Genomic DNA, 18,127 nt, shown 5'->3' with positions numbered 1-18,127 from the left:
CAGTGTCCGGACAGAACGATGGGGGTGGAGAAGCTCCTTCAGGTATAATGGGCCGAGGCTGTTTAGGGCTTTAAAGGTCAGCATCAACACTTTGAATTGTGCTCAGAAATGTACTGGGAGCCAACGTGGGTCTTTCAAGATTGGTGTTATGTGGTCTCGGTGGCTGCTCCCAGTCACCAATCTAGCTGCCGCATTCTGGTTTAGTTGTAGTTTCTGGATTACCTTCAAAGGTAGCCCCTCGTAGAGCGCACTGCAGTAGTCCAAGCGGGAGATAACTAGAGCATGCACCACTCTGGCAGATAGTGTCTCAGCCTGCGTACCAGATGGAGCTGGTAGACAGCCACCCTGGACACAGAATTAACCTGAGCCTCCATGGACAGCTGTGAGTCCAAAATGACTCCCAGGCTTCAGGGGCACAGTTACCCCATTCAGAACCAGGGAGTCCCCCAAACCTGCCTGCCCACTGTCTCTCAAAAACAGTACTTCCATCTTGTCAGGATTCAACCTCAATCTGTTAGCCGCCATCCATCCTCCAACCACCTCTGCCTTCACTGGTTCTGATTTGAAAGAGAGGTAGAGCTGAGTATCATCCACATACTGATGGACACCCTGATGATCTCTCCCAGCAGCTTCATGTAAATGTTGAAAAGCATGGGGAAGAGGACGGAACCCTGAGGCACCCCACAAGAGCTCAGGGGTCTGAACACTCATCCCCAACACCACTATCTGGACACAGCCCAGGAGGAAGGAGCAAGACCACTGTATAACAATGCCCCCAGTTCCCAACTCCTCTAGACGGTCCAGAAGGGTGTTATGGTCGATGGTATCAAAAGCCGCTAACACAGCCCTATTGATTTTAATGGCACTGAAGTGCATTGTATCACCTTGCTTCTGAAGCATTTTACTGATCAATTTACTGGCATCTACCCAGTCACATCTAAGCCAAATATGGGACACTTCTTTATACCATGCTTCTACCAAATTTTCACTTTTTTCTGGATTCTCCCTTTGTCCCATTTTATGAAACTATACAGTTCTAAAAATGAGTTTCCATGGAATAAATCAGTGGAAAGTTAATTTCAACCAAGCTGCAGGAGTGATCTTGCTGTGGCCACCCCCATCCCCACGACACACTCTGCACCCTAGCCATGGATGTGGCCTGGCTCCTCTGTGGCTCCATGAAGTACTGCTGCGGCCAGAGGGAAGGCTTGGATTTTCGTCTAATACATTGAAGCTCAGGAAAAAAACCATGAGAAAGCAGGATCCAAGCAAAACCCACCAGCCAAAGTGAAAAGGGCAGGAAGTCTGGGGAAACAAAAAGGCCCTCAAAGCAAGAGGCAGAGAGCAGCCCAAATGGAGGGTGCCACCCCTGAGCAGCTCCTCTCCATGGGGGCTTCTGCTGCGCTTCAGAGCTAGCTGTACAATGCACGATTGCAGAGGACCCTTCCTCTGAAACATAAACCCAACCCTCTAGCAGGCATTTTACAAATATACAATCAGGTAACTTACTTGCTTTCTTCTTGTGCCAAAAAGCCACTATTTCTTTATGTAACTCCTTTGCTTTCTTCTTAGCCAAAACTGCAGATGCCTAAAAAACAGTATTCAGTAGAAGAGCCAGTTGGGGTTAGAATGGTATAGGAATAGGAATAGGAATAATTTATTATTGGCCAAGTACATTTTCCAACATACTTGGAATTTGTTTCGGCTACATTGCAATGTAAACATACAGACACTGTTCCTCTCACAATACAAAGAAGCAAAGAAACCCCACCCATATTTTACCTCCCCTTAAGCTATACAACTATGAATTTAACAATTTAATGGCACAAGGGAAAAAACTATTCTTGTGCCTGGCTGATTTTGTATATGAAGTCCTGTAGCGACGTCCAGATGGAAGTAAATCAAGCAGATGATGACCGGGATGTAAAGGATCTGCTACAATTCTCTCTGCTCTCTTCCTAACTCGGGTAGCATAAATTGTCTCTATTGAAGGCAAGCTAACACCAATTACCCTTTCTGCAATTCTTACAGCTCGTTGGAGCCTTTTCTTGTCTCTCTTGGAGGCTGTACCGTACCAAGCTGTTATAGAATTACAGAGAACAGTTTCAATGATACCTCTGTAGAATTGGATCAACACATCAATCATATGTTATACAGCATGTTACCACAGATAAATACCTGATAACTTCATCAACAAAACACTGCACGTACCGGGAGTGTCCCTTCTCTTTGGAAACAGGAAAACAACTTTATGAAGACCATTCCTCCATATAGGCTTTGGAGGCAGGGCTTATACAGAGCTTCCCACCTTCTTCTCTGGTAGGACCCACTCTCAGTGTGAGATAAACTATAGCTGACATGCCCACTTAAGAGAAAGCACTGCACCCAGTGGAGGGGCGAATTAAGCAGAAAAGCTATTAGAATAGTGCACAAGGAATAAAACATAGCCAAAAATCTGTAAAGGTGAACTCCAAATATGCAAGAAACCACCTCCTGTTGGAAGCAATAAACCCAACCACAACTATGTGGAACAGATGTCCTCACAATGAACAGGAGGAACATTCACAACAGGAACCTTCAGAGGAGAACATTTTGAAGAAGGATGCTAAAAAGCTGTGCATTGCAATGGGCCTTTTAGAACAATATTATGTGTCCGGGCTATTCCAACTCGACAATTCTATAAGATCCATCTGTCCAAATGCCACATCAATGACACAAAATGTGTCCACCTTGTATAAACCAAGGTTCACATTGCCACTTTACCAAATATTATTTAGGAAGGCATTAGGAAAGCATGCTTCCCCTCATTAGGTGTGCAGTGTTACCTTTTTGAACCAGTTCCCACTGCATCTGATAAGTGATCCCAACGCATCCCTGAAACCAGTGTCCCATTGTGAACCTACTTGCTACCCTTAACAGATGGATAGTCAAGTGCCAAAACTCAGGAACGCAGCCAATATAAACCCTCTGCTTTCTATGCAAGGTGTGCAATTTCTTGTCTCTAAGGTGCTGTGTCTGCAGAAATAACTAAATTCATTCTGAAATACTAGTATTGTCAAGGCTTTTCTGCCTTAATTTGTTGAAAAGTACTGTTACTGCTCCCCAGGACTTTCTTATAAAGGTCTATTTGTCAACCCAGGAATTTCCAGAACGAGAGGCTGTAGTGGGAATAATTCTAAATTATTATTATTTATTATATTTGTTACCACACTAGCACATATCTGTACAAAGACAATGCATGCAAAAGCTTACACTTCCAATTTTCTGTTAATATTTAAGAACTTACATGATCAAAACAGTGTACAATAGCCAGCTTCTTGTTTACATTGGTACGGATCCGTTGGAATTGAATATATTTCTTTAAGTGATTCTCAAGAACATTTCTTTTATTTAGATGGTCTGGAATATTTTTGTACTGGATGGCTGTAAGGTCACTTGATGACAAGCCTCCAAGGCTCTCTGTGCTCCCACTGTTCCGATTTCGACGCAAAGGGCTGGAGATGGTAGACTCTTAAGGGGAGAAACAGCCTTTCATTATATCAAACATTAATGTAGATTTTTAAAAAGCATTTATTATTAAGTAGACACCACAGAATAATGAATGTAAAACAACAAACAAAACAGAGAAAAATGGGCAACCTTCCAGGGACTGCCCACTTGCCAGTGATGAGCAGAGCCAGAGGAAGAGAAAAAGACAGATCATTGTAAACCAGGCTACTGTCCAACCATGTGAAAGGGAGGGAGCACATATGTATGCACACGGTCTCTCTGTCTTCCATGGGGGGAAGCAAGAGGCATCAACATAGTCCGAAGACACATCCCAGCAGGGCAAAAGCATGCGGCACGTATTTTGGATGTAAAATGCAACATCTAAATATACCAAAGTGACTGCCATGTTCAGTCATAAGTGACTGCCATGTTCTCATTATACTAATTCTTGCTGGGGGTGGGGTTGACGCTTACCTTCCTTCAGTGCGGCCTTATTTTCTTCCTTTTTCATTGTTGCTGATGACCTAACCATTGCAAAACCAGACGGAGTTCCCCCTGCCATACTGGTCTGCTCAATTTCTCCAGATTCTAGAGAAACTCTTTCGATTTTGGACTCATTCTTATTGCTTTTCAGCATATCTTGCAATGTTCTGTTAAAGAGGCCACCTACACGGGGCCGATTCAGCCTGACTGCCCGCTTAACGGAAGAATGTTCACTCCTTGCCAGCAGCTCTGGCTCATCCACAGCATCATAATCACGTCTTCTTGGAGAATGCTCCTGCTCTTCTTTCCTCTTTTTTCCCTTCCCAAGGATAGGAAGTGACTCACCTGAAGGTAGCAATTCTTCATGTTCTGGTTTGCTTATTTTATTAATTTGAAAAGTATCTCCCAAAGACCCAACAGATGAGTTAGAAAAAGAGGTAAAACTACCAGGGTTTCCAAAGAGACTTACTGGCCTTTTTTTATCATCCTCTGTGATCTTGCTTGGTAAAGCACTACTGAATGAAGGCACTAAAGTATTACTGCTTGCTGGTTTTGAAAAGCTGAAGCTTGTATTTACACTTGAATTGCTGCTCTCTTGAGAAATACCAAAGGGGGCTACTCTTCCAGATCCACTACCACCAGGAAAGGAAAATGTGAATGGACCTGCCGTTACCTGATTTGGCAGTTTCTCTTGTTCTGAACCAGTGCCAAAGATAGGCTGAAACAAAGCATTCTCTGGGGTTTTGAAGCTATCTGGCCTCCCAAAACTACTGCCAGAAGTTTCTCCAGATGTAGCTCCAAAGCTAGAAGTATTCTGAGAACCCCCAAGATTCGTAGGTGGTTTAAAATTGAATCCTTGCTTGCCAGCAATGGAAGAGCTAGTTGGCACAGAAGTCACAAAGGAAGTAGTTTGTCCAAGGGGAAAAGGCTGGGTAGATCCTGGGGGTTGCCCAAATCCTAAACCTTGCCCTGAAGGTTGCAGTCCTGAAGTTACGGTGAAGTCAGAGTGGGGTGCAAACCCTGGATTCTTTAACAGTCCACCACTGTTCTGCCCAAAGACAGAAAGCTGACTGAACTGGAATGGTGGCTGAACTGGAAATATTCCTGCTGAAGTGCCAGGTGGAGTCTGGAAAACTCTGGGTGGTTGTCCACTAAATGGTGTATTGGGATTCATCTTCACAACCAGCCATCAATGCAATAGATTCTCCCACCTAGAATCTGGTAGCTTTCAACTCCTAACGCATTGGTCTCATAATCTGCAAAACAAAGTAAGTAGGACATATTGTAATATCAGTACAATTCTTTTAATTAAGAAATTGTTTCTGGAATTTCATATATGCACTAGTAATACTGTACATTAGCTACATCTAGTGCTGAATCATATTATTAAGGACCTATCATAAATACATTTAATCACAATATCACAATATGAGAACCTGTTCTATTAAAAGCCTTTTCATTAAAACAGCTTTTCTTCATAAGCTCTTGATCAAGAGATCCCATTGAAAATGTCAGTACCAGTTCTCTCATCAAGACCAGTTTGAGCATGACATCAAATATAAATAACAAATTACATATATTTAAACACCATAGCCTAAATAATATGTAGATTTAATAATAATAATAATAATATTTATTATTTGTACCCCGCCCATCTGGCTGGATTTCCCCAGCCACTCTGGGCGGCTTCCAACAAAAATCAGATACAAAAATATCACACATTAAAAATTTCCCTGAAAAGGGCTGCCTTCAGGTTTTTTCTGAATGTCAGGTAGTTGTTTATCTCCTTGACCTGTGATGGGAGGGCGTTTACTGAAGGTCCTGTTTTATTACTAACAGGGAAAGCAAAAAGAATGGAGAATCCTTACCAATAATTAAGTAAATTACAACAAAATGCATTACCGTACAAAAGTATGGTGACTTTTACTAAGGTTTAATCTTCCCATCTTTCTTTTTGTCCCCTTTGACATTATGTAGCATGAAAAATGAGATACAAGGACAACACAAGTCATTGACAGGGAAAAAGACAGGTTAGGCTTCTATTCTTTCTTTTCAAGGTCTACTTTAACCGAGGTGGTAAATGTGTGTCTGGGCTATGATCATTTTGGATCACAAGTGGAAGTTCAAGTGACTGAATGGTTGTCCACACACTTCATGCACACAGAAAGCAAACGTGATTAAGAGACAGCTACAATGGACTTTTTCTCTCTTGACATAGTTTTCTATGCACAGGGGAAGCATTTAGTCATATGCGGCACTGCTGTCTGAAGCGACAAGGGTACAAGCCAGCCTTCCCCAATCTGGTGCCCTCCAAACATTTTGGATTACAGTGCACACCAGGAAACTTGTTATTTGCTTTATTTGCACATTGCTGTGTTTTATATTAATAGTGTTTACAATGGTTTCTCCCAACACCTCCAATAATATTGTGATTACTGTGAGCTGCTTTGGCCTCCAGTTGTTGCTGGAAAAGCAGAATAGAAATATTGAGTCAAATATTTCTCAATGGAAGGGCTGATACCATGCTGTTTTTGTTGTAATTATCCATGTTTTTAGCCCACTGCAGTCTTGGATGACTGCTACAAAAAGGTCCAGGAGGCAGGTAGACTTTGCATTTGTTGTCAACCTCAGGAATCACTCCTTATCGGTTAGCCTACCCCTTACAGAGAGATGAAAGAAATTGCTTTGTGACCCTTTATTTGCATATGTGACAGTAAATACCTTTGTAACACAGACAGCAGTCCTCAATGCATTGGCTGCAAAACGAATCAGGAAAAAGGCATTAGGTAAAATAGCTTGTACATTATTTTGGTGATTTGGGGGTTTAATCTGAAATCAAGCTAGATTTAATCTTGTTTGTGTCTGTTATCTTCCTTCTCTTTCATCATGGATGCTGGCTCATATCCTCTGCTTTATCTTATGAATGCTATTGCTACAGGTCTGTCATGGCCTTTGGCCTGTACAATGCACTTAGGAACTTATGGGCATGTTTTTTATGAAGTTCCAACTCTATCTCCCCCCCCCCCCAAATGATCGTGTTGTTTTTGTTCCCCCACCACCACCACCATGTTTTTAGCTGCCCTTATTCTCATCCGTAAGCCGCCTTGGGTCCCTGTCAAGGGAAAAGGCGGGCTGCAAACGAGCACATCCCAATTAGGCCGCCCGCCATAACAGCCCCCGCCCCGCCCCGGCCTTGAAATGTCGCGGGAAGCGGGCAGGAAGGGCGCCGGGGGCAGAGCGACTTCTCCTCACCCGCCGCTGCTGCGTAGAGCCGCCTCGGGGCCCCGGAAGCGCCTCTGCCGCCCCCCCCCCCCGACATCCACGAGCGTAGTCTGTCACGAGAGAGGCTTCGGCGACGCTCCCAGAACTACGAGCCCCCTCCAGCAGCAGCTTCCGCCTCTTCCGGGCAGGAGACGGAAGTGACGTTTCGCTCCCGGCAACCGGGCCCCGCCTCGTCGTTTGGACGGGCTCGCAAAGCTGAGGCCGGCCCCGCCCCCCGCCCGAAGCGCATGCGCAGTAGGGAGCGCTTTTGAGGCGGTGTTATTATTATCATCATTGATACAATTTAGCGGTGTACGAATTTCATAAAGTAAAATAAAAGGCGCAATACCTCTGCAGTGTCTGAGGGGCCGTGGAAGGCCGAGCATATTATTTGGGGTTTTGCAGGCCGAGCATATTATTTGCTTGCCTGTTTATTTCGTAACAAATGAGGCGCCGGGGCGGTTTACAAAAAGAGAAAACAGCAACGTCGACGAAAAGAATCACGACCCTCCTTTTGGAATATACCAAGGTTACAATAGTGAAACTGGGTGACATTCCCCTGGATTCAGAGTTTGTCGAAAAGAGCAAAGCGAAGGCGCCTGCGGGCGGGTCATCTCCCCAGGCAGGGAGTTCCACAGCGCCCGCGATGCCCCTCTCCACCTCCGACGGGGCGCGGGGAGGGTGCGGCCGCCGCCCTCGCTCGAAGGCCCCTGAAGGAGCCCTGGGACTGGGAACCAGTGTCCTGCGAGACACGCTGCAACTCCGGCGTGGGAGCATCTCCTCCGGGCAGAGGTCCCTTCGGTGCCGCGTAAAATATTTGAGGGGGCCGCCCGGGCTCCCCCGAGTTAATGGGCCCTTCCGTTCGCCTGAGCCGCCTGCTCTCCTCCAACCCGGCCTGACATTTCATTTCATTTATTTATTTATTTTAAAATAAGCTTTATTTAGATTTCTTTGACATACAAAAAATTAAACACACATTGCAAATATAGTCCAAATAAAACAGAAAAATAATAATTACAAAGAATGGAAAGGGAAAAAAGAATAGAAATAACAGTTTAAAATTGACTTCCAATTGTTTGTATATCGCTTCCCTTAATAATAGCTCTTAATCCGCTATATCTGATACAAAATTTAAATTAAATAGATAACTAATTCTCTAATACCTTATAATTGTCCCTGTATGTATCTCAGTCTAAGCAAATCACCAAATCTGTTTTTTATACCTTCTTTATTCAAATAATCTTCAACATATTTCCACTCAACTTCGCATTTTAGTTTGGGGATATTTCTAATGACCGCTGTCATCCTAGCTAGATTCATAAACTCCACTAATTTAATCTGCCAATCATGAATTATTGGTATATTTTCCCCTCTCCAATTTTGGGCTATAAGTAGTCTGGCTGCTGCACATGCATATAAAAAAAAAACATTTCTCCTATCTTCAGGTATATTTTCAGGAATCATACTTAATAGAAAGGCTTTGGGTTTCTTTTCAAACGTAATTCTCAGCATCTTTTCCAATTTTTCACGTATTTCATTCCAAAATCCATAAATTTTTACACATTTCCACCAGCAATGAAAATAGCTGCCTATTCTATCATGGCATTTCCAACATTTATTTATTATTTTTATAAATTCTAGCCCATTTCTCTGGCGTCAGATGCCATCTACACACTAATTTCATCATATTTTCCTTAATTCCTGTACATGCTGTAAACCTCATATTGACCATCCATAACTTATCCCATTGTGCTCTATAAATCGGTCTACCACACTTTCAACCTCTTCATCTTTTAATTCCCACACTAATAGGTATTTATATATTTTTGCTAATGGTTTAATTGAATTCTCCACTAAAAGTTCTTGCAATTTAGATTTATTTTCTGTGAATCCAATCTCTTTATGTTTTTTAAAAAGGCTTTGTGTCTGGAGGTAGTGGAGCCAGAGCCAACTTGTACAGTATTGGTATCTGGAGAAGTGTGCATGCACACGACAGCTCATACCACTCATACCAAGAACAAACTTACTTGGTCTCTAAAGTGCTACTGGAAGGATTTTTTTTTTTTTTTACTATGGCAGACCAACACGGCTTTGTTGTTGTTCAGTCGTTCAGTCGTGTCCGACTCTTCGTGACCCCATGGACCAGAGCACGCCAGGCACTCCTGTCTTCCACTGCCTCCCACAGTTTGGCCAAACTCATGTTAGTAGCTTCGAGAACACTGTCCAACCATCTCGTCCTCTGTCGTCCCCTTCTCCTTGTGCCCTCCATCTTTCCCAACATCAGGGTCTTTTCCAGGGAGTCTTCCCTTCTTATGAGGTGGCCAAAGTATTGGAGCCTCGGCTTCAGGATCTGTCCTTCCAGTGAGCACTCAGGCCTGATTTCCTTCAAAATTGATAGGTTTGATCTTCTTACAATCCATGGGACTCTCAAGAGTCTCCTCCAGCACCACAATTCAAAAGCATAAATTCTTTGGCGATCAGCCTTCTTTATGGTCCAGCTCTCGCTTCCATACATCACTACTGGGAAAACCATAGCTTTAACTATATGGACCTTTGTCAACAAGGTGATGTCTCTGCTTTTTAATATGCTGTCTAGGTTTGTCATTGCTTTTCTCCCAAGAAGCAGGCGTCTTTTAATTTTGTGACTGCTGTCACCATCTGCAGTGATCATGGATCCCACATACAGATTTCTCAGGAGGCAGATGAAGTGATCAGGCACTCCCAGTTCTTTAAGAACTTGCCATAGTTTGCTGTGGTCGACACAGTAAATGCTTTTGCGTAGTCAACGAAGCAGAAGTAGATGTTTTTCTGGAACTCTCTAGCTTTCTCCATATTCCAGCGCATGTTTGCAGTTTGGTCTCTGGTTCCTCTGCCCCTTCAAAATCCAGCTTGCACTTCGGGGAGTTCTCGGTCCACATACTGCTTAAACCTACCTTGCAGAATTTTAAGCATAACCTTGCTAGAATGTGAAATGAGCGTGGTAGTTGGAGCATTCTTCTGGGAGCTGTAGCTTACCCCAAAAGAGCTATAACTCCCAGCACCCTTAACAAACTACAGCTTCCTTGGTGCTGCTTTTTCTAGGTGCTTTAAATGTAGTGTGTGCACTCAGCCTAAGCATAGACTCCACTTTCTTGAGCCTTTTGTCAATTTTTGGGGGGGTGGGGGGTGGGAGTGGGGAATATTCCCTCACTTCCAAATATTAGAATGCATTTCCCCCCTTAATTTTAGAACCCTTAGTTTACTCCAGTGGTGGCGGCTGTGCAGTTTGTGTTTCAACATTAATATTGCACAGACTGCTCTGTAGACATGGGTGTTTGAACAAGCTAGGCTCTCCCCTTCTTGCAAAGCATCTGCAAGCAAGCAAGGGTGCATGGCTAGCATTGTTTCAGGGCTTAATTGCATTAAACAGGCCAGAGAAATCAGTGCTAGCACCCCTGGTGTGCAGATTGGCAAAAAAGCCGATCAACTATGGTGTCCCCTGCCTCCCCAAAAGCTCAAAAACTCTGCAACCTTCCCTAATAAAAGCTCAACAACTTTGGGGTACCCTCTGTTAAAAATATATCAGTGGGGGGTGAAAAAAATTATGCACTGGGTACAACCTGACCGTCCTACACCTCTGAGAGCCAGTGTGGTGTAGTGGTTAAGAGCGGTAGTCTCGTAATCTGGGGAACCGGGTTCGCGTCTCCATTCCTCCACCTGCAGCTGCTGGGTGACCTTGGGCTAGTCACACTTCTTTGAAGTGTGGGGGAGGAAGGGAAAGGAGAATGTTAGCCACTTTGAGACTCCTTAGGGTAGTGATAGAGCGGGATATCAAATCCAAATTCTTTTTCTTCTTTGGGGGTGCTCCAGCGAGTGGGGGAGCTGTGCGGCTTTGCCGGCAGCCTCCCCTTTCCCTGCACACCCGCCAGCTGTGCCCTATCAACCATATGGCTGGTGGGTGTGCAGCTTCCTTCCCAAGCCTCCGCGGGAGGAGAGCAATCCCCGCAGAGGCTTGGGAAAAGGTTGACAACTCTGGGAAACAGGGGCGCCAGCGGTGCCGGAGGGATCTTTGCACCACAGCACCGGATATGCTTAAGAGATGGCCCTGCCTGGCTGGCAGCCCCTTTGCTGTGTCCTTTGGGCCCGTGCTGAAGACCTTATTGTTTAGCACATGTGGAGTTTTCATATGGTCTTTTCTGTTGTGCTTTTAACCTGTGGTAGCTCGTTAGAAAAAGGGATGTAGGTGGCACTGTAGGTTAAACCATAGAGCCTAGGGCTTGCCGATCAGAAGGTCGGTGGGGTGAGCTCCCATCGCTCAGTCCCAGCTCCTGCCCACCTAGCAGTTTGAAAGAACATCAAAGTGCAAGTAGATAAGTAGGTACCGCTCCAGCAGGAAGGTAAACGGCGTTTACATGCGCTGCTCTGGTTCGCCAGAAGCAGCTTTGTCATGACCCGGAAGCTCTACGCTGGGTCCCTTGGCCAATAAAACGAGATGAGCTCTGCAACCCCAGAGTCGGACAGGACTGGACCTAAAGGTCAGGGGTCCCTTTACCTTTTAGCTCGTTAGAAATACAGCTGGTAAAAGTTTCAGTGCTTTTATTGTTTGTTTTGGTAAACCTTTGCTTTGTTTCCTCTCCCTACAATCAAGCAACTCCTACGTTTTTTGGAATTGATAATACAGTAAACTCATCAAAGCGGGGCGGGTGTCCTGCTTTAGGGGCAGTTGCAGGCGGGGTGGGCTTCTTGCAAGGGGGGCAATTGGAGGGGTCGCTTCGCCCTGGCATTCAAGCCAGCGAGCCTCCGCCCCGAAGGTGTTGCAGGCAGTGCCCTCTGTCAGCCGCACACGGCCGGCCATAGAGGAAGCAGCGCGGGCCTTGGCCGAGCCGGGAAGGGTCGGCGGCGCTCTTTCCCTGCGCCTTCTCTATGGCGGAAGCGCCTCCATACCGGAAATCGGAGCCCCTCGAGCTTCCGGAGGGAGAAGCCGGGGCCCGCCTTCCCTCCTGCCCGGGAATCCTGAGCGAGGGGCGGAGGTTCCCCTCGAGGGGCCGGCGCTCGGGGCGGGGGAAGGTACCGGTAAGCTGTGTCGCTTTATTGCGCCTTCGAGAACACGGTTTGATGATGATGACGATGAAGAAGAAGTATATTTATTGTTATATTTATGGATTCGTTTATTGCAATTACTTACATCCCTGCCTTTCCACGGCAACTTACATGAAAACACGTTTAACACACACACGCAACAGAACGATACCAATATATAAAATGGCTGTATTTTAATTTTTGTCTGTTGTTATAGTTGTTCTCTCTGTGTTATAGATATTATAGAATATCTTCCTCATATGGCAGCCGCTGGTGGAAGCGCCTTGGCTGAGGCGGCGCGGGGATGCAGCCGGAGCAGGCTTTTGCATGTCCTTTGCTTGGGTCACTTTCTTGAGATAAAACGGGCACCCAGGCAACCGTTATTTTGGCACCCGACAGTTGTCCCCTGCCACCACTTGCCTTGGGAGGGCTGTGCCTTGTTGCAACCATTTATTCTGCAATATTCTGCTCTTACCAATTTAAAGGACAAGGACTGTGCAATGTTTCAATGATGAAAAGCATATTCCTCTGAGCATGTGCAGTTTCACCGTTCAAAATATGCTTGCAGCATATAAAGTGGTAAGCTATGCTGCGTAGTGTTTTAGTGTCTCTGAATGTGCATCTATATGCTTGCACATTAGAAACAAGATGCACTTGTACACCCAACTGGTAGGTTTAACTTCCATTGACAATGGAAACAGAGTTAAATTCTGAAAGACAACTCTAGGAACTCACACTAACACGCATTTAGCAAAACATACCCAAAACATTGACTGGCACTGGGAAATCACAACCGTTGGAACACAGTGTTATAGGATTGGGGTGGGGTGGGGGCCAGTCTGCATGTCATCTTAGATGGGATCCTGCAGGAAAAGAGACTTATTTTTATTTTAGTATTTTATTTTAAAAGTTTTTTTGCATAGAATATTAATTGCATTCATCCATAACAATTTCACAATTTTTCAAGGGGTTCTTCCAACCCCGATTTCCCTCCATCCTTTCCCCAGTTTCCAATATTTATCTCTTCTCTTTGCTGCGACTAAATATTTTTTATCCAATCTATTAAATCTCCTTTTTCAATACTCTTTATCAATTATATTACAAGTTCTAATCCAATCCTGACCTTTTTAAATATTTGCAATGCTCCTTCATATATTCTATAAAATATATTCATTTCTTTAAAAAATTACCTTCTTGATGTCTGAGCTTCCTGGTCAATTTCGCCATTTCTGCATAGTCCAGTTTCAATATCCACTCTTCTTTCAATGGGGTTCTTTCTTCCTCCCAACCCTTGGCATATAACATTCTTGCCGCTGTCATCACGTACATAAAAAGGGCCTTTTTTCCTTTCAGAATCTCTTCTATTATACCTACCAGTATTAAGAAAGCCTCTGGTTTTTTAGCAAAAGTAATTTTAAACATTTTTTTATCTCATTATAAATCATTTCCCAAAAGGCTTTTTTTGACTTACAGGTCCACCACATATGATAAAATGTACCCTCATTCTAGACATTTTTAAATACATTTTTGCAAGTCTTGTCGGCATTAAGTACCATCGGTACATCATTTACATATAATTTTCTTTTAACGAACAGCAAGCAGTAAATCGTAAATCCACTTTCTGTAACTTTTCCCATGATTCAAATTGTATATCATGGCCGTCTTTTCCCCAGTGTTTCATTGCTGATTTTACTTCTTCATCTTTTGTCTCCCATGAGCATGAGACTTTTCATCTCGGGGTTGTGGGTTTGAGCCCCACGTTGGGCAAACAATTCCTGCAATCCAGGGGGTTGGACTACATGACCTTCGTAGTCCCTTCCAACTCTACAATTCTATGGTTACTTAACCTACTGCAATGATTCTAATCTCTGCCATTTCAGCTGCTGGAACTATCACTGCTGTCTAATGATATTGGAAAAGCACTACATTGCAGAGCATCGCCTTCAGTTTTTAAAGATATGAGCCTGCTCATACGTAACCTGCAGAGAGCCATCCCTATCAGGAGAGTGCCACTTCGCAAGAATATAGAACAACTCCGTCGCATTTTGGGTGTGCAGCAGTTTGATCTTGGTGTTATCTGTGTTAATAATAGGCACATACAGCTGCTCAACAGAAACTACAGATGGAAGAATAGCCCCACTGATGTGTTATCTTTTCCTTTTCATGAGGTAAACATTTCGCTTACAATTCTCCAGTTCAGCAACAATCTTATGAGGCTTGTCTTGAACAGGAACAAGACAATAGGACATATTACAAAATGTGTTAAGGCTTCAAGTACCGGTACATGTGGGTAGTTGGGGGCCTTTGGTGGACCAATCACACTTGTTCAGACTTGAGGACAACACAGGCGCTGCATAGAAATATTTAAATTTGGGGAAGATGAAGGCCTGTGGCTTCTGTATAGCCTGCTTTGTATAAGCAATGCTAATTTGTAAGAATAAAGTGATATATTATTTGTATTACCAGGTCCATCCATCATCATTCTTTTTAACCACCTTTGGAAAGTACTTCCATATAGTACTTCGTTATGCTTATAGCTTTACTTTTCCACAATTGATCCAAATAATCCTACAGTGTAAGATACTAATTCTGCTCTACAGCTAAGAAAGCACTGTTCAATTCTAAATGTTTTTTATTTCAGCAAACCCCATGGAGTAAGTATGTTTAAGAGTGCAGCAATGCAACCATATCACATGGTGTTCAGCATGATCTGCTCCAAAGTACATTTATTTATTTACGTACAAAATTTAGTATCTTGTCCCTGAATCCATTTGGAACTCTCAGGATAGCTTACAGTGTAAGAACAACAAGAAAGAACATATAAAATACATTTGCATCAAGTGCTTCAGTCCTAAGTATATTTAATTAGAAGCCACACTAAAATCAGTTGAGTAAACATGGGTAGGATTGTGCTGCAAAGCTGATAATTTGTGGGTTGCCAGGCCCACACAATGAGAATACAGATAAAAACAGACCATTCCAGTTTCCTGACCCAGAGGCAATCACACGAGCTCCATTAGTCACAGGCAGCTTAGAAATCAATATTGTGTTTCAACATATGTAATCTCTGCATTGATACCCATTGTGAATGTTCAAAAAATTTATGGAACTTTGAAAATATGTATCTGTAACTTTTGGATCATAGTTTGGGCCTGTTCCCTTCACAGAATCTGACAGCAGGGGAGCTGCCTCAGCCTTGTGCTCGAGGTGACTACAATTTGGGAGACATTTTTCTTGGAGTAGAACATATCTATCAAGAGTGTGAGGAGAATAAGGAAGATTTCTACAGTATTCTTACAGTAAGTATATGTTTACTAATTGAGTTATCCTGCTACTTAAGTTGATTTTTATCTTTAGAGTTCTAACAAGTTACTCTAAAACTTGTTTGGTCTTCTCAATTTACAAAAGAAGCTTCTTTATTTCCCCACTTTTATGCTATTAGATTTTCACACACAAAAGAAAAAAAACATTGCAGGCATATTTTGTTTCACTTAAGCCAGCCTTTCTCAACCTTGGGTCCCCAGATGTTTTTGGCCTACAACTCCCATCATCCCTGACCACTGGTCCTGCTACCTAGGGATCATGGGAGTGTAATCCAAAAACATCTGGGGACCCAAGGTTGAGAAAGGCTGAAAGCAATTGCTCCCTAAGACTCTTTGCGCAACTACAGCTGCTAACCACAGTTGCCCTAGGACTGCAGAACCAAAGGAATGCATCAGTCAGGGCACCAAGGGCAACTGTGGCTTCCAATGCTAAGAGCTTGCTTCCTTACCCACACCCTCAAATGGACTTCTGGAATACTGTGTCCAATTCTGGGCACCACAATTTAAGAAGGATGTTGACAAGCTGGAAGGTGTGCAGAGGAGTGGAACTGTTGAAGGAGCTGGGTATATTTAGCCTGGGAAAGAGACCTAGAGGAGATATGATAGCCATCTTCAAATACCTAAAGGACATGGAAGATAAAGCAAGCTTGTTTTCTCCTACTCTGGAGGGTAGGACTTGAACCAATGGCTTCAAATTACAAGAAAGGAGATTCCAACTACAGGAATGAATTTCTGATGGAAACAGCTGTTCAACAGTGGAACGGTCTCCCTCTGGAGGCGGTGGACTCTCCTTCCTTGGAAGTTTTTAAGCAGAGGTTGGGGGGCCACCTGTCATGGATGCTTTATTTGAGATTTCTGCACTGCAGGGGGTTGGACTACATGACCCCCGGGGTCTCTTCCAACTCTACCATTCTCTGATTCTGTACCACAATATTATCACAGGGTTGTTGTGAGGATAAAAATGGAGGGGGAAGTACGCTACCTTGAGCTCTTTGCAGCAAAGGTGGGATATAAATGTAATGATAGATAGATAGATAGATAGATAGATAGATAGATAGATAAGATGGGTGATCTCTGAAAAGTAAACATCTTGGCTGGTTGTCTCATTTCTCTCCTCTGCAGCACATTTCTTTAGTGTGTATATTGTAGCCTTGCCTTCTACTTGGTTTCCAATTAAAACACATGACAAGTGAAGAAACAACTGAATTTCAGTAAAAGACTGAACAAATATCTTTTGCTTTCTAAAGCAAGCCTACTTATTCTTGAGACAAGCCCCAGTGAATTCCATGAAATGAATTCCAAGTAACTTGGTAGCAAAGCCTAGCCCTAAAACCATGGAGGAGAATTACAGTATAGTGAACAAAGTCACCTGTTCATTATTTTGTTTGTTTCCAATAAAATGTGATCCTTGAACACGGAGGGCAAAATTGAAACTCTGAAATATTTCCCCCCTTGCACAGGTAACGATTGCTCATGGAATGTGCCACTTACTTGGCTATAAACACAGCACAGAAGCAGAGTGGCAGCAGGTGAGTGCTTTCCTTGTGATGAGCAATTTTGCTGCATGCACCCTAATCTCTGAGCAGCAAGAGACTCCAGAGGTGCCAGCACCGACCCAGGGTTTATTTGTTTGGAACAAGGTCAGCGGAGATTCTAATGTCTTTAGGATGGCTTTATTTACACACATACACACCGGGAAAAATAATAATTTTGAAGATAGTATAGAAGGATTCACAGCATTAGCATTCCAACAGCTATTGCCTCCCCACTAAGTTTCCAAGGTGAAGACCCCAAAGCCAGTTTTAAATTCCGCCCCCAGTGGCAGTCAAGCTTCTGTGTCTCCTTTGCTTCCAGCTTCAGCCAAACTCACACAGAGAAGCCCCAACTATTTTTCTTCTACTTTAAAAGATGCCATCTCCAGCCAGGTGAGGGTGTGTGGACAGCTTATCCCCTCTTGGAAAGCAGCACCACCCAGTTTTCTCTATGGTAACACAGATGAGGGTGTTTAACAAGACCATCAACTTGACCAACTGTTTTGACCAGTTCAGCAGGTTCCTTCCTGCAGAGGCCCCCATTTTGTACATACAAAACCACAAGCTTAGTTGGGATCCACAGGCATTATCCAAACCAACCCACCATCCTATAAAAATATTAATACTTGATTCATCATTTACCTCTACAGATGCCCTAACATATTAATTGGGTGAGAAAACATAAATTTGATGTACCCTATGTTCAGTGTAAGTGACGAATTCATGAAGGGAGTCTGTGGTGCAACAAATCAGTGCATCTGGCTGTTAACATTAAGGTTGATGGTTTGCAGGATTGGAAGGAAATGTATGCAGTCACCATTGCCTCACCTCTTTTTCAGATGTATGAAAAGGAAGCACAAATTCTTCTGGAGCTAAACAGATTGTCAGACACAAATTTGCAACCACTGACCAAACACCACTTCTAGTAGCCATATTTGTATGTTGGCTCAGAAATAAAAGAAATTAAAGTTCAGGTTTTTT

At 43.5% G+C, this 18,127-nt stretch overlaps 2 protein-coding genes across 4 annotated transcripts in view; one reads left to right on the top strand and one right to left on the bottom strand.

Moving 5' to 3' along the window:
* MCM3AP (minichromosome maintenance complex component 3 associated protein) overlaps positions 1–6,964 on the bottom strand; it is a 48,716-nt gene extending 41,752 nt beyond the window's left edge. The window contains exons 1-4 of the mRNA XM_033171943.1: positions 6,694–6,964; positions 3,964–5,228; positions 3,287–3,510; positions 1,510–1,588 (exon numbers count right to left, since the gene is read on the bottom strand). Coding sequence (XP_033027834.1) covers positions 1,510–1,588; positions 3,287–3,510; positions 3,964–5,146 — 1,486 coding nt within the window. The 5' untranslated portion in view covers positions 5,147–5,228; positions 6,694–6,964. The remainder of the gene's footprint in view (positions 1–1,509; positions 1,589–3,286; positions 3,511–3,963; positions 5,229–6,693) is intronic.
* Positions 6,965–12,120: 5,156 nt separating this feature from the next.
* Positions 12,121–18,119, top strand: YBEY (ybeY metalloendoribonuclease). 3 transcript variants are annotated; one of them, XM_033171930.1, is made up of 4 exons: positions 12,121–12,285; positions 15,459–15,590; positions 17,075–17,143; positions 17,986–18,119. In XM_033171930.1, exons 1-4 carry the CDS (start codon positions 12,136–12,138, stop codon positions 18,070–18,072), a joined length of 438 nt encoding a protein of 145 aa, XP_033027821.1. In that variant the 5' UTR covers positions 12,121–12,135; the 3' UTR covers positions 18,073–18,119. The 3 variants fall into 3 exon arrangements, with proteins under 3 accessions (XP_033027821.1, XP_033027810.1, XP_033027802.1); XM_033171919.1 differs by lacking the exon at positions 17,075–17,143 and adding an exon at positions 14,172–14,459 and having other exon boundaries at positions 12,267–12,285; XM_033171911.1 differs by lacking the exon at positions 12,121–12,285 and adding an exon at positions 14,172–14,459.
* The last annotated feature ends 8 nt before the right edge of the window (positions 18,120–18,127 follow it).

The sequence above is a fragment of the Lacerta agilis genome, chromosome 1 (assembly GCF_009819535.1).
Source record: "Lacerta agilis isolate rLacAgi1 chromosome 1, rLacAgi1.pri, whole genome shotgun sequence".
Taxonomy (NCBI): domain Eukaryota; kingdom Metazoa; phylum Chordata; class Lepidosauria; order Squamata; family Lacertidae; genus Lacerta; species Lacerta agilis.
This window is presented reverse-complemented; position numbering and strand designations above follow the sequence as displayed.